At 44.0% G+C, this 21,793-nt stretch overlaps 1 protein-coding gene across 1 annotated transcript in view; it reads right to left on the minus strand.

The window, feature by feature from the left end:
- LOC311136385 (uncharacterized protein) overlaps positions 1-20,160 on the minus strand; it is a 61,794-nt gene extending 41,634 nt beyond the window's left edge. Inside the window, exon 1 of the mRNA XM_084170481.1 lies at positions 20,064-20,160. Within this exon, the coding sequence (XP_084026607.1) occupies positions 20,064-20,133 (70 nt within the window). The 5' untranslated portion in view covers positions 20,134-20,160. The remainder of the gene's footprint in view (positions 1-20,063) is intronic.
- Between the last annotated feature and the right edge of the window lie 1,633 nt (positions 20,161-21,793).

Consider the following 21,793-nt stretch of genomic DNA (forward strand, 5'->3'; position numbering starts at 1 on the left):
GTATTTCTGTGTTGGCCCGAGTGGTTCCCAATCAGAGGCAACGAGTGTCAGCTGTTGCTGGTTGTCTCTGATTGGGAGCCATATTTATAGAGGCTGTTTTCCCACAATAGTTGTGGGATCTTGTTCCAGTTGGTTTGTTCCTTTTGGTTTGTACCGTAGGACTGCACGTATCGTTTGTTGTTTTGTTCGAGTGTTTACTCTCTATAAATATAAGTATGTTTGCTCATCACGCTGCGCCTTGGTCTACTCCGTCTAACGATCGTGACACTGAGATTAGGAGCACACTCTTAAAGTGAATGCTCCTAATCTCAGTTTGTTACCTGTATAAAAGACGCCTGTCCAGAAGCAATCAATCAATCAGATTCCAAACTCTCCACCATGGCCAAGACTAAAGAGCTCTCCAAGGATGTCAGGGACAAGATTGTAGACCTACACAAGGCTGGAATGGGCTAAAAGACCATCGCCAAGCATCTTGGTGAGAAGGTGACAACAGTTGGTGCGATTATTCGCACATGGAAGAAACACAAAATAACTGTCAATCTCCCTTCGGCCTGGGGCTCCATGCAAGATCTCACCTCGTGGAGTTGCAATGATCATGAGGACGGTGAGGAATCAGCCCAGAACTACACGGGAGGATCTTGTCAATGATCTCAAGGCAGCTGGGACCATAGTCACCAAGAAAACAATTGGTAACACACTACGCCGTGAAGGACTGAAATCCTGCAGCTCCCGCAAGGTCCCCCTGCTCAAGAAAGCACATATACAGGCCCGTCTGAAGTTTGCCAATGAACATCTGAATGATTCAGAGGAGAACTGGGTGAAAGTATTGTGGTCAGATGAGACCAAAATCGAGCACTTTGGCATCAAATCAACTCGCCGTGTTTGGAGGAGGAGGAATGCTGCCTATGACCCCAAGAACACCATCCCCACCGTCAAACATGGAGGTGGAAACATTATGCTTTGGGGGTGTTTTTCTGCTAAGGGGACAGGACAACTTCACCGCATCAAAGGGACGATGGACGGGGCCATGTACCGTCAATTCTTGGGTGAGAACCTCCTTCCCTCAGCCAGGGCATTGAAAATGGGTCGTGGATGGGTATTCTAGCATGACAATGACCCAAAACTCACGGCCAAGGCAACAAAGGAGTGGCTCAAGAAGAAGCACATTAAGGTCCTGGAGTGGGCAAACGTATAAATCAGCAGGGGATCAAATACTTGTTTCCCTCACTGTAGCAATTGCAGCCATTTCCAGCTACAATAGCCATTTACAACATGAACAATGTCTACACTGTATTTCTTATCAATTTTATGTTATTTTAAATGGACAAAAAAAATAGCTTTTCTTTCGAAAACAAGGACATTTCTAAGTGACCCCAAACTTTTGAACGGTAGTATTATATATCTAATATTATTACTACTACTGAAAGGAACTGTATTTCATTAACTTCATTGCATTGTATTTACTGAAATGCTGTACCACAATACTGCTTTGGCAATATCTACTAATTGTATTTCATGCCAATAAAGCAATTTGAATTTGAGAAAGAGAGAGAAAGAGCCCCATGTAGCTCAGTTGGTAGAGCGTGGCACTTGCAACGCCAAGGTTGTGGGTTCGTTTCCCACAGGGGCCAGTATGAAAATGTATGCACTCACTAACTGTAAGTCGCTCTGGATAAGAGCGTCTGCTAAATGACTAAAATGTAAATAAAAGAAAGTGAGAGAGAGAGAAAGAAAGAGTGAAATAGAGAAAGAAAGAGAAAGAGAGAAATGGTAGTAACAATAAAATGGTAGTAACAATTGGAGAAATGGAGTAACAATTGGACATCATAACATTCTGGAAACATTCACAGTTCAGCAATTGCACTGTAGCAATTGCAGCCTATTTACAACTTTTCGCCTGTTCCACAATTTTGCTTAAATTCCACTGAGGTCAGCTAAAGCACGATTTTAATGGTTTATAAATTTCAACAAAGGACTATTTATATCCATAATAACTTTGCTACCATGTTGCTGAAGTAGGCATCTGGTGTACATAAAGTGAGTGGGCTACTGTGTTGCACAACTCCTGCCTGGCTGTTTGCACACACGTAAAGCTGTGTGAGAGAGAGAACAAAGACGGTAGAGTTTTGGAGACTGACTGAACTTAATCATTCCATTCCTCCCCTCCCCCTCAGTCTTACATTTACATTTTACATTTTAGTCATTTAGCAGACGCTCTTATCCAGAGCGACTTACAGGAGCAATTAGGGTTAAGTGCCTTGCTTAAGGGCACATCGACAGATTTTTCACCTAGTCGGCTCGGGGATTAGAACCAGCAACCTTTCGGTTACTGGCACAACGCTCTTACCCACTAAGCTACCTGCCGCCCCCGTCTTCTCTGCCTGTCGGTCTGAAGTCTCTGAGGTTAGAGCTGGGAGACGGTCGTCTGCGTGCACGCACACACACGTTTGTCAGCAGTCAGAGCCCACAGTTCAGCCCCTGCAACATGTTCATGCATGGAGACACAGTGTAGACACACAGCTCCAGCCCAACAGCCATAAGCCATGTCTTCCTATAGGGGGGGAACAGGGAATAGCCAGCCCTGGGTAAGCTCTATAACTGTATATCACCCTTGTGCTATCAGCAGACCCACACACTGGCTGAGGCTGAGCCCTCGTCAAACCCCGTGAGAGCCCTGGGAGTTAATAAGGCGGCGGCAGGTAGCCTAACGGTTAGAGAGGCGAACCAGAAACCGGAGGGTTGCCAGTTCAATTCTGGGTCTGACCGGAATAATATGACTGGAAGTGAGCTGGCAACCGGAAGGTTGTGGCAGCCCCCTCCTCTCCTACCTGTATATGTGTCTTTAGGAGGGGTTGGGATAAAGAAGAAGTCAAATTTTGGTTGGAAGTTATGTACAATTGACGAATAAATTGAACTTAATCTTAAAAACGGCTGGTTTTAGGCCTGTTCCACAGACAGACAGGGCTGCCATCCAAGCAAAGATCTAAGGCAGCCTTACATTAGTGGGCTGCCCAGCCTGACCCACCCCAGAGCCTGGGGAAAATAGAGGGAAGAGGAAGGTATACTGGGGAAAACATCTGGCTGCTATTATTCAACACCTCTGCTCTGGGACTGACTGAAACAATAGCTAGAGCCCTGCGCTGTGGAGGCAGACAGAGAGAGAGAGAGAAAACTCTGCTCTCCTTGGGTGCTGCTGCTGCGGTTGGTTCCAGACACATGTACCAGCAGCACATCGTCTACCATAGTCTCCCTCACAGCATAGCAGATGTGTGTTCCACAACCGTTGCCTTGGGCACCCAGCCGCAGAGAGAGGCAGGCTGATGTGAGTTGTTTTATGGGGACTTAGCTTATGGCATTATCAGAGAGCAGCCTCCATAGGTTTAGTGGTCTCTCACACACACTCACACCCAGGCTTTGTTGTGCTTATAGGAGAGTGGAATTTGGTAGGTTAAAATGGATGGGTATCCCTCAGTCTGAACACAGTTTGCAGCGTTCCCAGTGAGTGAGTGAGTGAGTGAGTGAGTGAGTGAGTGAGTGAGTGAGTGAGTGAGTGAGTGAGTGAGTGAGTGAGTGAGTGAAAGAAACCGGCTCATACATTGTCAGGCCACTCCACATGCTGTACATCAATAATTCAGCCATAGGCGATGAATCAGTGCACCTTTCTGCCCTTCCTCCTAGTTCACACAGAAACAACTAGTATAGTATGATTAGATAGATAGATAGACAACAACACAATTAGACCCAACCAAAATGATAATTACTTGACACATTGGAAACAATTAACATAAAAACAGAGCAAACTAGAATGCTATTTGGCCCTAAACAGAGAGTACACAGTGGCAGAATACCTGACCACTGTGACTGACTCAAAATTAAGGAAAGCTTTGACTATGTACAGACTCAGTGAGCATAGCCTTGCTATTGAGAGAGGCCGCTGTAGGCAGACCTGGCTCTCAAGAGAAGACAGGCTATGTGCACACTGCCCAAAAAATGAGGTGGAAACTGAGCTGCACTTCCTAACCTCCTGCCAAATGTATGACCATATTAGAGACACATATTTCCCTCAGATTACACAGACCCACAAGGAATTTGAAAACAAATCAAATTTTGCTAAACTCCCATATCTATTTGGTGAAATACCACAGTGTGCCATCACAGCATCAAGATTTGTGACCTGTTGCTACAAGAAAAGGGCAACCAGTGAAGAACAAACACCATTGTAAATACAACCCATATTTATGTTTATTTATTTTCCCTTTTGTACTTTAACTACACCACTCACTAACTGTAAGTCGCTCTGGATAAGAGCGTCTGCTAAATGACTAGAAAAAAAAAAAAACTATTGAAGCAAAAAAAACACTTGACTTTCAATATAAAACGTACCCCTGTCAATACACAGCTGGACTTGCTCCCGCTTTCACCCATTGTGTAATTTACAAACAAACACGTGACTGGCTGAACTGTTCTGTGGAACTATGGTAAGCTTCATAATGTAAAATAATGTGACAGGTGAAATTAAGAACGTGATCTACTTTATCTCCTAACGTATTGCACAAGTTGACTGCAGGTATTTACTTAAAAAGTACCTACAAATATTAAAATGTATTGAAAAACTTCAAATAAATAGTTTCAACGGTATTGAAAAATCATCTAGAGGCTATTTCCAAATATCCTGCTATATATGGTGTACTGCTTAACCCTACTGTGCGTGATGACGTAGTACACATAAAAATACCTTTTGATGTTAAATTCCATGTACCGAATAAAACATCCAAGTTAAAATCGGTTTCCATCGCATTTTCAACTCTGATGGTTTTCTCACAATAAATGTTGCGTTATATAGCGAGTGCGCCCACTCTGGTATTGGTGCTCTATCCAACAGCGCTATTACATGATGAGATTATTATTATGGCCAAAAGAGCGAGATTATTTTTATTTGTCAAATGGCAGCCAAGCATCGATTATCATGTCACCAGAATAAGACACTCAATATTTGTGAAAATCATCATCATTTATTTCATGTGTAGACTAATAGTCCTAAACTGCATGCTTTCCCGACGAGTCATAGTTGGAGGACCACACAACATCTCATCGCGTGACTCCAAGTATACTTTGATATGATGGTTATTATATCAATATTTTTGCATAAAAGCATTTCCACCGACATTTCTCGCATAATTAATTTTACAGACAAAAAAAGATCCCACCTAGCCTATTTTGTTTAGTTGACATTTGGAAAGTTTCCATCAGGCCTGTCATGACATTTGTTATCCGACATTTACTTCACTCACATAAAAAGGTTGGATGGTTACCTGGTTATTGACATTGAAAAATGGACATTGTTAAAATACTTCTAGGCTGTCTTGTCTATCTATGGGTAACAGGGTTGACGTGTTATGCTCGACCGCTCAGTTTTCCACCAGAAAATGGCCAAAAAGAGTAGAACCACTATACACTATAGCCCTATTCGCACGGGACTAGTATTACTAGAGAACGTGTTTATGTGTTTATTACCCCAGAATGTCCATTAGTTCAGAAGATGATTCGAGCGGGATTAGTTATTTTCCAAACTGCCCGCTGTAATTCTTTCTTTTACAATAAATGGACAATTATGACGGAACCCTGGAGGGTTTTTTCTAGGCGTGAAGATATTTCAATAAATCCAGGCGATAACAGGCTATACTGAGAACTCGAGCTTGGTTCCCAAGTTTCTAAACCATACCAAACCATCTTTGGTATAGTGTCGCCATTATAATTTAAATTGAGGTAGTGTGATCATAATCATTAGGATATTTTAGCGATCTGCAGTAGAAGCCGTCCTAAATGCCCCCCAGCCTTCAGATGTGAGCTAAATAGCTCACTTGCACTTGATATGCGTTTTTAGGCTATGGATGAAAAAGTGAACTTGTCATTTCCTCAGTTGTATGCTGCTTTGCGATCTATTAACAGCAAGCATTGCATGAAATATTTTTTTCTGATGCATTTGGCGATGTTCAATTAATTTGCACAAAACATATAAACAAAAACATTCACTGTGAAAGTTAATGCATGTAGGCCCTTCATACAGTGCATTCGGAAATTATTCAGACCCCTTCACTTTTTCCACATTTTGTCCGTTGAACTGAGAAAAGTACAGAGAGAGATCCTTGATGAAAACCTGCTCCAGAGCGCTCAGGACCTCAGACTGGGGCGAAGGTTCCCCTTCCAACAGGACAACGACCCTAAGCAGTCAAGACAACGCAGGAGTGGCTACGGGACAAGTCTCTGAATGTCCTTGAGTGGCCTAGCCAGAGCACAGACTTGAACCCGATTGAACATCTCTGGAGAGACCTGAAAATAGCTGTGCAGCGACGCTCCCCATCCAACCTGACAGAGCTTGAGAGGATCTGCAGAGAAGAATGGGAGAAACTCCCCAAATACAGGTGTGACAAGCTTGTAGTGTCATAAGTAAGTCGAGGCTGTAATCGCTGCAAAAGGTGCTTCAACAAAGTGCTGAGTAAAGGGTCTGAATACTTATGTAAATGTGATATTTCAGTTATTTATTTTTAATACATTTGCAAAAATGTCTAAAACCAGTTTTTGCTTTGTCATTATGGGGGTATGGTGTGTAGATTGATGAGGACAAAAACAATCATCCATTTTAGAATAAGGCGGTAACGTAACAAAAAGTGGAAAAAGTCAAGGGGTCTGAATACTTTCCGAATGCACTGTATAGAGATATCTATATAGAATATGACTCTGATCTGGTCATAGCCGCTGTGGGTCATGATGACAGTAACACAGGATGTTGGTAGGGGTACATGAGTGGTTTGCATCCTCTTGCTCTCCCCGTCCACTGATCATTAGGACCAGCAATAGCGGCTGCTGTCACGGTCTGTGCAACAGGCCGAGGAGGACTACAAATACAACAGAGTTCTATTTCACCGGCTGTATATGTTCGACCCCCCCCCCCCCTCGTCGCAATGACGACTGGGCCGCAGGGATGGCGTAAGGAGGACTGGAGATCACACATACACACCGCATTATGCAGCGCTGGCAGATGGCTCTGGTTTCACCTCACAACAAACACACACACACACAAGGGTGCCTTGCTCTGCCAACTGGAGTTCCTCAACAGTAGTGTGAACTGTGACACCGCCAGGGCCTGTATGTGATGGTGGGCCCTGTCAGGACATAGTGCAGTTCATATTGGAGAGGGTGTCTACTGCTGCAGCTGAGAGCAGAATGCAGATGTTAGTACTAGCCAGGAGATGGAGACACTGGCTGGCATACAGTTGTGGGCTCACTAGTGTTGCACGGTATCCTGAAACTTCGGTACTTTTCGATACTACAACATGAAAAACGGTTCAGTAGTAGATTTTTATTGTAACTTTCGGTATTTCTGTCAAATGTGTCTCACGTCGTCTACTGATTGAGAGAGGATCAGGTCTGTCTATCAGCGCAGCCGATGTCCCCTTGTAGAATGAGCTCACCGTTCATACCTCTTGCCTGCCTTCTCCACTTACTCATTGCTAGTTCTAGCCTGCCATGAGGAACCACTGCGAGGCTGGGCTGCATCACCACTTGTGCTGTACAGAAGTTAATACACTTCAATAATGCAACACGGCATCTACAAATGTTGAAACTGTTCATTACTGTTCCCAAAACAATGTCCAGTACTAGAACACTACAATGCAAGAAGATACCGGTAGCTTCCAACTTCGTAGGCTAACTTTCCTTGCTAGCTTACAGCTGAAGCCAATATCAATTCACTACCCTAGTACCTTGTTTGTGATCATATGCTAATCATAGCGCAAAGTATTGCTGATTGTCACCAAAAACTTTATTCATTCACTTAGTCTCCCCCTCAAGTCTCTCCCAGTCAAGATCATCTTTGCTAACTGACTGTGTGTGTGAAATAAGTAATGGGTCTTAAAGAGACAATGCACAGTTCTTCAGTACCATAAAATACGTTCCAAATAGAAGGTAAACATATTGTTTTACATCTGTAGCCTCAGGAAAATCAGCCAAAACAAGCTCATTAACTCAATGCATGCACATACTCCTATTGAATATGCATTCACCTGTATTGTGAATATGCCTTGTTTTACCCAGTTTATCAAGAGATTTACCATTCAAATAAATGATTACATTATGTTGTTATGTACAGTGGCTTGCGAAAGTATTCACCCCCCTTGGCATTTTTCCTATTTTGTTGCCTTACAACCTGGAATTAAAATAGATTTTTTGGGGGTTTGTATCATTTGATTTACACAACATGCCTACCTCTTTGAAGATGCAAAATATTTTTTGGGTGAAACAAACAAGAAATGAGACAAAAAAACAGAAAACGTGAGCGTGCATAACTATTCACCCTCCCAAAGTCAATACATTGTAGAGCCACCTTTTGCAGCAATTACAGCTGCAAATCTCTTGGGGTATGTCTCTATAACCTTGGCACATCTAGCCACTGGTATTTTTGCCCATTCTTCAAGGCAAAACTGCTCCAGCTCCTTCAAGTTGGATGGGTTCCGCTGGTGTACAGCAATCTTCAAGTCATACCACATATTCTCAATTGGATTGAGGTCTGGGCTTTGACTAGGCCATTCCAATACTTTTAAATGTTTCCTCTTAAACCACTCAAGTGTTGCTTTAGCAGTATGCTTAGGGTCATTGTCCTGTACCTGGGGCAAAGACTTTGTGTTTTCCTGGGGCAAAAGTTCAGGATATCCACAGGTTGCTTCCCAAGGCTGTGAGTCAGTCACCGGGGGCTGATACTGTCATGGTTCATGTGGGGTCGAATGACATTATGAAGGGCAGCTCAGAACAGCTGAAGATGGATTTTAATAATAATAAATAATAATATTAAAGAACTGATTGGGTCATTACTTGACACCAACAAACACCCCATAATATCTGGCCCTCTGCCCTTCCTAAATCGTGGCATTGAACGGTTCAGCATACTTTTAGCCCTCCATAACTGGCTACGAGACTATTGCAGCTCTGTGGGTGTAACATTTGACAATTTTGATACCTTCTGGAAACAAAGCTTGTATTACCGTATTGGTCCGAATATAAGACGACCCTGATTATAAGACGACCCCCCGTTTTTCAACACAAACATTTAGAAAAACAGATTTGCAGACTAGATTTGCCGAACAAAGAACTTCATTTTATTTTAAAATAACAATATTAAAAACACAGTGAATTAAACACAAAGGCAAACTATGTACAGTATGATTCAAAATTAATATCAAGCAATAATAAAGCAACATCTCCCTTTCTATTGACAGTCACCGATGTTGGCATGTCGAAATAAACGGGTGTCTGATCAGCATTGCCGATCTGATCCAGCGGGTAGGAGTGCTTCTTCCTCAGGTTGATAACAAAGCGCTGAAACGAAAGCAGCTTCTCTCCGAAGTCTGACGGCAGGCGTTGGGCCAAACTCGTTCTCCGTCTAAGTGACAGTCCATTACGCCGCATCATCCTACGACACCAGCCGAGGCTGGCTTTAAATCCAGTGATGTTGAGCTCTCTGGCGATTTCCAGGGCCTTAACCTGGATGACAGCTCTGGTAATGGGCATTCCCTCACTTCTTTTTTCCCTGACATATTCAAAAACCCTCCGGTCAACCTCAATGAAACGACCACTTTGAGGACCACGGAAGGATTTTCGCTGACTGTTAGCATCTTTTAGACGTTGTTTTTCTGCTCGCCATCTTCTTACATTACACTCAGTGACCCCGAATGTCTTGGCAGCTTGGCAGTTGTTAGATGACTCTGCCTTATTGACAACCATTATTTTGAAATTGGCATCATAGCTCCTCCGCTGTTGTTTATTGACCTGGCCCACTTTTGAGCCACTTGTCTCTAAATGGTCAGCCTGTCTTTCCATCTTTAAACACCGGTAACGGGCTGGTTGTTAAGGACGCCTCTTCCCTCCGTCCGGAACGAATTTTTGGCGCCATCTGTGCCCGCGAATGTGTATTGACATTTAAAGGGAGCGCCGAAGAAGAGAAACTGCGCTCTGAATACTAGACCCCGAATATAAGACGACCCGACTTTTTTGGACCTATTTCGAGGGGAAAAAAGGCCGTCTTATATTCGGACCAATACGGTATAAGGAGGATGGGATCCACCAAAATCATTTGGGTTCCTGGATCCTTTCACAGCATTATAAGGCTGCGTTGAGACAATTACTTATCAATGGCCCAAGCCCAGCTCATTTAATCCCTACCATGGGTGTCGCTGAGTTGTCATAATGCTTCAGCAAATGTATATTATCCCAGGGGCGTTGGAAGACAATGTAAGTAACCTAATTTATGTCCCTCTTACTGCCCTGAATGCCTCTGCTGATTCTACAGCTATTGTATGCAGTAATCATATGCCTATGAACCATAGTTATGCTGTTAGCACTGAGGTGGTGAGCCCTAGCAGAAAGTCCACTGTGTGCAGCCCACCCTGCACTAACATAAATAACCTGAGCATGTCTACCTCTGCTAAACTTCCCAGTAAAGCAAGAAAAACAATCAAGAATCCCAGAAAAGTGTTAAAAATAGCCCACGTTAACATATGTAGCTTAAGAAACAAGGTTCATGAAATCAATAATTTGCTAGTAACAGATGACATTCATATTCTGACAATCTCTGAAACTCACTTAGATAATACCTTTGATGATACAGTGGTAGCGATACATGGTTATATGATCTATAGAAAAGACAGAAATGCCAAAAGGTGGAGGTGTGGCTGTTCATATTCAGAACCACATTCCTGTAAAGCTTAGAGAGGATCTCATGTTAAATACTGTTGAAGTAATATGGCTACAGGATAATCTGCCTCACCTAAAGCCCATTCTGTTAAGAAGCTGCTATAGACCAAGTGCTAACAGTCAGTACCTGGATAACATGTGTGAAATGCTTGATAATGTATGTGATATCAATAGAGGTATATTTTCTGGGTGATTTAAATATTTACTGGCTTTCATCAGGCTGCCCACTCAAGAGAAAGCTTCAAACTGTAACTAGTGCCTGCAACCTGGTTCAGGTAATCAATCAACCTACCAGGGTAGTTACAAACAGCACAGGAATGAAATCATCAACATGAATTGATCAGATCTTTACTAATGCTGCATAAATTTGTTTGAAAGCAGTATCCAAATCCATCGGATGTAGTGATCACAATATAGTAGCCATATCTAGGAAAACCAAAGGCTGGGCCTAATATAGTGTATAAGAGGTCATACAATAAGTTTTGTAGCGATTCGTATGTTGTTGATGTAAATAATATTTGTTGGTCTGTGGTGTGTAATTAGGAGCAACCAGACGCTGCACTTGACACATTTATGAAATTGCTTATCCCAGTTACTAATAAGCATGCACCCATTAAGAAATGTACTGTAAGAACTGTTAAATCCCCATGGATTGATGAGGAATTGAAAAACTGTATGGTTGAGAGGGATGAGTCAAATGAAATGGCAGATAGGTCTGGCTGTACAACCGATTGGCAAACATACTGCAAATTGAGAAATCATGTGACTAAACTGAATAAAAACAAGAAGAAACAAAGATAAATGACAAAGAAGGATAGTAAAAAGCTTTGGAGCGCCTTAAATGAAATTTTGGCCAAAAAGGCTCCATCATTCATTGAATCAGATGGCTTATTCATCATAAAACCCACTGATATTGCCAACTACTTTAATGATTTTGTCATTGGCAAGATTAGAAAACTTAGGCATGACATGCCAGCAACAAACGCTGACATCCAAATATATCTGACCAAATTATGAAAAGACAAGCATTGTAATTTTGAATTCCGTAAAGTAAGTGTGGAAGAGGTGAAAAAATGGTTGTATATCAACAATGACAAGCCACCGGGGTCTGACAACTTGGATGGAAAATTACTGAGGATAATAGCAGATGATATTGCCACTCCTATTTGCAATATCTTCAATTTAAGCCTACTAGAAAGTGTGTCCCCTCAGGTCTTGAGGGAAGCAAAAGTTATTCCCCTTCCTAAGGATAGTAAAGCCCCCTTTACTGACTCAAATAGCCGACCAATCAGCCTGTTACCAACCCTTAGTAAACTATTGGGAAAAATGGTGTTTGACCAGATACAATGCTATTTTACAGTAAACAAATTGACAACAGACTTCAGCACGCTTATAGGGAAGGACATTCAACAAGCACAGCACTTACACAAATGACTGATGATTGGCTGAGAGAAATTGATTAAAATATTGTGGGGGCTGTTTTGTTAGACTTGAGTGTGGCTTCTGACATTCTCGATCGAGTAGCAGCAGCAGCAGTCGGGAGAGGTCGTGTTTTTCTCTAGCTCTCTAGCTGGAGGTAAGCAAACTTCTCATTTGGTGTTGAGTATAGCTTAACCATGTATTAGATCGTAGGTTGGTAGTTAGTTGTAGTTAGGTATTGTATTTATTATAGGTTAGTATTGTTGTTATTGTAGGTTTCCGTAGGTTATTGTAGGCTAGTATTGAAGCACGAGGCTAGCTAGCTAGCGGGTAGCTACTGGTAACGATTACCAACGATTAGCAACGGTGGAGAGCTTCCCATATGGTGTTGAGTAAAGCTTAACCATGTATTAGATCGTAGGTTGGTAGTTAGTTGTAGTTAGGCATTGTATTTATCATAGGCTAGTTTTGTTGTTATTGTAGGTTTCCGTAGGTAATTGTAGGTTAGTATCGAAGCACGAGGCTAGCTAGCTAGCGGGTAGCTACTGGTAACGATTAGCTGTTCCCACTGTTAAATGTGCTGCTAGCCAACGTTTAATTTTTGCTGCGTTCTGCGTTATGTAAGGAACTAGACACGGACATGAATTATCTGTTTAGTGTGCTAACACACTCTTGGCAGTTTGTTGTAACCAAGTATTGGTGCCAAATTGTGTGTTAATGGATGCTAGCTTGCTAGTTAGCTACGGCGTCATAGCTAGGTATCGTGGGTAGCTACTGTGTCTTGGCAGTGTCTTCCGCCGTGCCGGCTGTAGCACGAAGCGAGCTAATTAGCCGTTTTTTCGAACAGAGTCAGAGTCAACACAGTAGCCATTGTGTGCCGGGTGTAGCACGAAGCTAGCCAGCTAGCCGTTCTTCAAACAAAGCCAACACAGTGGCCATTGCTAGCTACCCAACACGACCAGCGAACGGTACGGTAGTAGCTAATTACAATATACTTGTCCTAGCTAGCCAACGTTGAATCATTGCTGCGTCATGAAAGGAACTTGACACAGACACGAATGATCTGTTTAGTGTGTTATCACACTATTGGTGGTTTGCTGTGACCAAGTGTTTGTGCTAAACTGTGTGTTACTGGATGCTAGCATGCTAGTTAGCTAGTTAACACACTATTGGTGGTTTGTTGTGAGTATTGGTGCTTAACTGTGTGTTAAACTGTGTGTTATTGGATGCTAGCATGCTAGTCAGCTATGGTGTCATAGTTGGCTAGCTGAATAAAGTGGGTTGAGTCTATTCCTTTAAACATTGAACAACTGTGGTTCACAACAATTCTGATTTCTAAAGGTGGAAGTTGGGAGAGTTTTTGTTCGGGTGGTTCAGTGAAACAATTTTAGTTTCTGAGGTAGAAGTTTTTGGTGAGGGAGGCCCCCCTCTCTCCTCTCCCAGATGCTTAGCTCATTTCATTCCGATCTCCTCTGCATTTTTGTAGCCATTTGCTACAGCCTGTCAACTATGCCTCTGCCTATCCCTGTTCTCTCCTCTCTGCACAGGCTACACAAACAACGCACCACACCGCGCGGCTGCTGCCTCTCTAACCTGGTGGTCCCTGCACGCACCCCTCACCTGGAGTTCCAGGTCGCAGGCAGCCTCTGGAACTGCCGTTCTGCTGCCAACAAAGCTGACTTCATCCCAGCCTATGCCAACCTCCAGTCCCTCGACTTCCTGGCGCTGACGGAAACATGGATCACCACTGAAAACACGGCTACTCCTACTGCTCTCTCCTCGTCTGACCATGTGTTCTCGCATACCCCGAGAGCATCTGGTCAGAGGGGTGGTGGTACAGGAATCCTCATCTCTCCCAAGTGGACATTCTCAATTTTTCCCCTAACCCATCTGTCTATCTCCTCATTTGAATTCCATGCTGTCACAGTCACTAGCCCATTTAAGCTTAATATCCTTGTCATCTATCGCCCTCCAGGTTCCCTTGGAGAGTTCATCAACGAGCTTGACGCCTTGATAAGTTCCTTTCCTGAGGATGGCTCACCCCTCACAGTTTTGGGGGAATTCAACCTCCCTATGTCCACGTTTGACTCATTTCTCTCTGCCTCCTTCTTTCCACTCCTCTCCTCTTTTGACCTCACCCTCTCACCGTCCCCCCCTACTCACAAGGCAGGCAATACGCTTGACCTCATCTTCACTAGATGCTGCTCCTCTACTAATCTCACTGCAACTCCCCTCCAAGTCTCCGACCACTACTTTGTTTCCTTTTCTCTCTCGCTCTCCTCCCACACTACTCACTCTGCCCCTACACAGATGGTAATGCGCCGCCGCAACCTTCGCTCTCTCTCTCCCACTACTCTCTCCTCTTCCATCCTATCATCTCTTCCCTCTGCTCAATCCTTCTCCCTCCAATCTCCTGATTCTGCCTCCTCAACCCTCCTCTCCTCCCTTTCTGCATCCTTTGACTCTCTGTGTCCCCTATCCTCCCGGCCGGCTCGGTCCTCCCCTCCAGCTCCGTGGCTTGATGACTCACTGCGAGCTCACAGAACAGAGCTCCGGGCAGCGGAGCGGAAATGGAAGAAAACTAAACTCCCTACCGACCTGGCATCTTTTCACTCCCTCCTCTCTACATTTTCTTCATCTGTTTCTGCTGCTAAGGCCACCTTCTACCACTCTAAATTCCAAGCATCTGCCTCTAACCCTAGGAAGCTCTTTGCCACATTTTCCTCCCTCCTGAATCCTCCTCCCCCCCCCCCCCCCTCCTCTCTCTCTGTGGATGACTTCGTCAACCACTTTGAAAAGAAGGTTGACGACATCCGATCCTCGTTTGTTAAGTCTAATAACACTGCTGGTCCTGCTCACACTGCCCTACCCTATGCTTTGACTTCTTTCTCCCCTCTCTCTCCAGATAAAATCCTGCGACTTGTGACTGCAGGCCGCCCAACAACCTGCCCGCTTGACCCCATCCCCTCCTCCCTTCTCCAGACCATCTCCGGTGACCTTCTCCCCTACCTCACCTCGCTGATCAACTCATCCTTGACCGCTGGCCATGTCCCTTCCGTCTTCAAGAGAGCGAGAGTTGCTCCCCTTCTCAAAAAACCAACACTCGACCCCACTGATGTCAACAACTACAGACCAGTATCCCTTCTTTCTTTTCTCTCCAAAACTATTGAGCGTGCCGTCTTTAGCCAACTCTCTTGCTATCTCTCTCAGAATGACCTTCTTGATCCAAACCAATCAGGTTTCAGGACTGGTCATTCAACTGAGACTGCTCTTCTCTGTGTCACGGAGACTCTCCGCACTGCTAAAGCTAACTCTCTCTCCTCTGCTCTTGTCCTTCTAGACCTGTCTGCTGCCTTTGATACTGTGAACCATCAGATCCTCCTCTCCACCCTCTCCGAGATGGGCATCTCCGGCGCGGCTCACTCCTGGATTGCGTCCTACCTGACCGGTCGCTCCTACCAAGTGGCGTGGCGGGAAGCTGTCTCCGCACCACGTGCTCTCACCACTGGTGTCCCCCAGGGATCGGTTCTGGGCCCTCTCCTTTTCTCCCTATACACCAAGTCACTTGGCTCTGTCATATCCTCACATGGTCTCTCCTATCATTGCTACGCTGACGATACACAACTAATCTTCTCCTTTCCCCCTTCTGATAACCAGGTGGCGAATCGCATCTCTGCATGTCTGGCAGACATATCAGTATGGATGACGGATCACCACCTCAAGCTGAACCCTGGCAAGACGGAGCTGCTCTTCCTCCCGGGGAAGGACTGCCCGTTCCATGATCTCGCCATCACGGTTGACAACTCCGCTGTGTCCTCCTCCCAGAGTGCGAAGAGCCTAGGCGTGACCCTGGACAACACCCTGTCGTTCTCCGCCAACATCAAGGCGGTGACCCGCTCCTGCAGGTTCATGCTCTACAACATTCGGAGAGTGCGACCCTGCCTTACACAGGAAGCGGCGCAGGTCCTGGTCCAGGCACTCGTCATCTCCCGTCTGGACTACTGCAACTCGCTGTTGGCTGGGCTCCCTGCCTGTGCCATTAAACCCCTACAACTCATCCAGAATGCCGCAGCCCGTCTGGTGTTCAACCTTCCCAAGTTCTCTCACGTCACCCCCCTCCTCCGCACACTCCACTGGCTTCCAGTTGAAGCTCGCATCCGCTACAAGACCATGGTGCTTGCCTATGGAGCAGTGAGGGGAACGGCACCTCTGTACCTTCAGGCTCTGATCAGTCCCTACACCCAAACGAGGACATTGCGTTCATCCACCTCTGGCCTGCTGGCTCCCCTTCCTCTGCGGAAGCATAGCTCCCGCTCAGCCCAGTCAAAACTGTTCGCTGCTCTGGCACCCCAATGGTGGAACAAGCTCCCTCACGACGCCAGGACAGCGGAGTCACTCACCACCTTCCGGAGACATTTGAAACCCCACCTCTTTAAGGAATACCTGGGATAGGATAAAGTATTCCTTCTAACCCCCCCCCCCAAATTGTAAAGTGGTTATCCCACTGGCTATAGGGTGAACGCACCAATTTGTGAGTCGCTCTGGCTAAGAGCGTCTGCTAAATGACGTTAATGTGCCCTTGAGCAAGGCACTTAACCCTAATTGCTCCTGTAAGTCGCTCTGGTTAAGAGCGTCTGCTAAATGACTAAAATGTAAATGTAAATGTAGTCTGTTGCTGGAAAAACGTATGTGTTATGGCTTTACACCCCCTGCTATATTGTGGAAAAATAGTTACCTGTCTAACAGAACACAGAGGGTGTTCTTTAATGGAAGCCTCTCCAACAAAATCCAGGTAGAAATCAGGAATTTCCCAGTGTAGCTGTCTAGGCCCCTTACTTTTTTCAATCTTTACTAACGACATGCCACTGGCTTTGAGTAAAGCCAGTGTGTCTATGTATGCGGATGCCTCAACACTATACACGTCAGCTACCACAGCGACTGAAATGACTGCAACACTTAACAAAGAGCTGCAGTTAGTTTAAGAATGGGTGGCAAGGAATAAGTTAGTCCTAAATATTTCAAAAACTAAAAGCATTGTATTTGGGACAAATCATTCACTAAACCCTAAACCTCAACTAAATCTTGTAATGAATAATGTGGTAGTTGAGCAAGTTGAGGAGACTAAACTGCTTGGAGTAACCCTGGATTGTAAACTATCATGGTCAAAACATATTGATACAACAGTAGCTAGGATGGGGAGAAGTCTGTCCATAATAAAGCACTGTTCTGCATTAACAGCACTATCAACAAGGCAGATCCTACAGGCCCTAGTTTTGTCGTACCTGGACTACTGTTCAGTTGTGTGGTCAGGTGCCACAAAGAGGGACTTAGGAAAATTCCAATTGGCTCAGAACAGGGCAGCATGGCTGGCCCTTCGATGTACACAGAGAACTAACATTAATAATATGCATGTCAATCTCTCCTGGCTCAAAGTGGAGGAGAGCTTGACTAAATCACTACTTGTATTTGGGAGAGGTATTGACATGTTGAATGCACCGAGCTGTCTGTTTGAACTACTGGCACACAGCTCAGACACCCATGCATACCCCACAAGACATGCCACCAGAGGTCTCTTCACAGTCCCCATATCCAGAACAGACTATGTGAGGTGCACAGTACTACATAGAGCAATGACTACATGGAACTCTATTCCACATCTAGTAACTCATGCAAGCAGTAAAATTAGATTTAAAAAACACATGAAAATACACATTATGGACCAGCGGGGACTGTGAAGCAACACAAACATAGGTACTGACATGTATACAAACACACAATAATATTCGCACTATACACACGTACACATGGAATTTGTGTTGTGGATATGTGGTAGTAGACTAGGGGCCTGAGGGCACACACTTAATATGTTGTGAAATCTGTTGTGAATGTATTGTAATGGTCTAACATTTTTATAACTGCCTTAATTTTACTGGACCCCAGGAAGAGTAGCTGCTGCCTTGGCACCAGCTAATGGGGATCCATAATAAATTAAAATGTATTTCTACTCAATACCTCAACTAATTTTACCAATATGGGAGGTAAAGTCATTAATGTAGTATTCAATAATTTAGCTGTGTATTTCGGATGGAATCAAGGCATTAGAATGTACCAGAGGCCACCAAAATAGAGTTTGTTCTGCTACATGGTTAAAACTAACATTTTGATCTCATGGATCGTCAGTCCTTACATCCATAGCTCTGTCTATGAATTTGAGAGTGGTTTTATTTCTCAAGCCCCATCCCTCAGCTATTTACCAAAACAAGTGGCGGAGTGATGGCTTTGTTACTGTTTGAACTCTGGATTGGTCCTTTAAATGTTAAAAAATGACATTTATTTAAACATTTTTCAAGAAATCATAGAATAGTTTGACAACCCTGTTTGTAAGCTTTCAATTTATATAAAACTCAACTGTTTATATTTTTCTGTGATCAAGACGGATGTCTCAGGGTAGGGTGGGATATGGAAAATAGGTCAACTTTGAGCACCTCCATCTCCTGAATGTTTTGGCATTCTGGTCCAAAAAGTAACTTTCTGACAACTTTTCCCATGGGCAAACATGCATGGAAGGTTCTGTCTAATCAAAAGGGGTGCAGTCAGAAAGTGATTGAATTCATATAGAACAACCCCTCTGAGTTAAGCCTTTCCCTGGATGAATCCCTCTCTTTCTCTCATCTCTCTCTACTTTACATTATTTTGTAGAATCTTGACAATTACAAGTTATATTAGCTCCACAAATGTTCAGCAGTGTGCAGTGCACATTTGGTTACAGCACAAACTTCACTAGCCTGGGTGCATGCCAGTCTGTTTGTGCTCTCTTGCCAACTCCTTATGGCAAGGAGTGAAATGTTTGCTAAACTGACTGGCACCCAGGCTAAAACTTTGCTGCCTGGTTATAGCAATATAATAGTGTATTGGGAGGACCACCTCAGGGACAAGTGCATTGCCTAGGTGTGTAATGCAAACATGAAGAAGACCAATACCTGATGTTATCTATGCAAGGAGCCAACATTTAGACTTCTTATTTTTGTGCATGTACAAGTCCGATCCCCTCAACCACAAGCTCAATCAAACCATGTTACAATCATAACAACAACAACATCTGCAACATTTGTCACCGGAAATCCTGACTCGGTGAGGAAATAACGTTAAGTAGGGACCCAAGGGTCGTAGGAGGCCACCCAGCAGATTTATTCCCGTCTCTCTCATTCACAAAGCCCTGGATACAGTGTGTCACATGAATGAACACGGTGGCTACATAATATCCATTAACTGCGCGTCACTGGGATATACAGATATTGGTTATTGTTCAATACACAGATGCAGTACAATTAATGGAGATGTAAACAGGCCAAGTGGTAGCGTTCTAGAAATGTACACCCACCACCAGTTATTTTTGGTGCAACTCCCCCATCCTCCTGCAGATTCGAATAAAAATTGCACGCTCCCCCACTTTGGAATGTCGACCCCCCCCAAGAAAAGACGCATTAAAATATAACATAATTAGGCTTAAGGATTGCAAAAATGCATCTGAGAACACAACAAACCATTATTGCTTGAGTTTACTATTATGATTTTATGCATTCTTGAGCCAAACATTGACCCACATTTAACGTTATTATGTAGCAAGATAGCTAGCTAGCATGCTAACCGGCTGGCTAACTACAACATCAAACGCCTTCACTCAAAGCAGACAAAGGCAGTAATTTAACACCGAACAGTAAGCATTTTCAAGAACATAAAATGTTGCCTAGCTACGAAGCTATTAGCACGAGGCCACGATGTTCTAGGTGGCTGCAAAAAAGGGAAGACAAGGGGAGGCAAGGCGCATGAAATCAGCATGTACCAAAAAGCAACTATAGACCAAAATCCACCCCGACGTTATGTAACTTATTTCCTACCTCCAGTTCCGTCCGAATTTTCGTTTAAACTGCCTGAAGAATCATGGTGACTGCCCACACAACCACCCATGGATGTTTTAACTGCGCTACCCCCGCAGACCCTCTTGTTTTCTTTTCCCCCTTCCTCAACTCGTCCTCTCAGAAAAGAAATTGACAGGACGCGAGCATCATCTGTGAAGAGGCGGAGTGACCACACATCACAGGATGATGGCTTCTCAAAAAGAAAAGCGGGGGACTGAGAAGGTGGGAAATATAGGTAACGAATGGGCGGGTGAGAGGGGAGGACAAGGGAGAAGACTTCGGGAAACCACTCAGCATAGTGTAACTGAGAAGAGAACAGGTTCTATCTATAAGGTCATAAAAAATAACACCTCCCCACCTTAAAACATATTTCCATATGACCCTCCCCTTACACACATATGACCCCTCATTGAATTAAAGGTGCTAAACAGGATTTTCTTTTAATTTTTGCATTGGCATTTCAGAAAATTTCCATAATATATCTGGCGGAATGATAGTGTTAAACAGTATTACTTAGTGTTGTGATTGGCTGTGATAATCGCCTATTGATTTCTCCCGCCAGAGCAGCATCTGTTGTCAAAATGGGAAAGCTGTTCTGCCTTTGTGGCTGTGTTATCTAGTGGAAATTGCTCTATAATTTCCTGGTTGCTAAAATTCTACCCTGTTTGCTCAATTTCAGTTGAGGTGCTTGGCATAACGATTATGGCTCTAGATTGCAGGAAAAAGCTGTTTCAGGTGTAAGAAAAATGTGCCCCCTCTAAAATAATGAGTGCATGACGACCCTGACTGTAGCCACCCTGTGTTTAAATGTGGATATCGACTTTGCCACTTTAGCATGCTTTTGTGGCACAGTCGATGCCACGCAGGGCAACGGGCCAGAAGGTAGAGGGTTCGCTGACCACCATGGACAGGACTCTCCATGCCTTTGTCATTAGACTCCCAAGTGGCGCAGCGGTCTAAGGCACTGCATCTCAGTGCTTGAGGCATCACTACAGACCCCCTGGTTCGATTCCAGGCTGTATCAAAACCGGTCGTGATTGGGAGTCCCATAGGGCGGCGCACAATTGGCCCAGCGTCGTCCGGTGTAAGCCGTCATTGTAAATAAGAATTTGTTCTTAACTGATTTGCCTAGTTAAATAAAATAAATACACTACAATCAGAGCAGACAATGATCAGCAAGGGGTGAATTAGATTTTCCACATTTTGATGTTATATTTATAATTATAGAAAATATATGCAACTAATTTTCCATGAACAGGTTTATGTGCCAATGCACCATACACAATCAATAAGCAATGCATAACTGCATACCGATTACCGACTTCGGGCACTTCAACATCCTGGTTTGAGTTTAACACCACATTCAATTAAGCCTAGAGTGAATCAATCTCGACAAACAGAAAGAACACATTTCGGATGGACTTTGTATGCAATCGAGCAATAAAGTCTCTTTCCTTTCCTCAAATGGCCAGTGCACAGTTTGGTTGCTAGAATTATACATTTTAAAGGTTAAAGGACAAATAGTTGGGCTATATTGAAGCGTTATGGTTCTAGGTGCGCGAGGAATAGCCGCTCAGATCAGAGAGGAGGCAGATTGCGCATCCTGAATAACTGGGCCTGCTGATAGCATAGGCCTATGGGGCCACATTATTATAGGACAACTTGAGAGAATGATGATCCACAACTGACAGCGCATCTCAGTATCATAA

The sequence above is a fragment of the Coregonus lavaretus genome, assembly GCF_964263955.1.
Source record: "Coregonus lavaretus genome assembly, chromosome: 10".
Lineage (NCBI taxonomy): Eukaryota > Metazoa > Chordata > Actinopteri > Salmoniformes > Salmonidae > Coregonus > Coregonus lavaretus.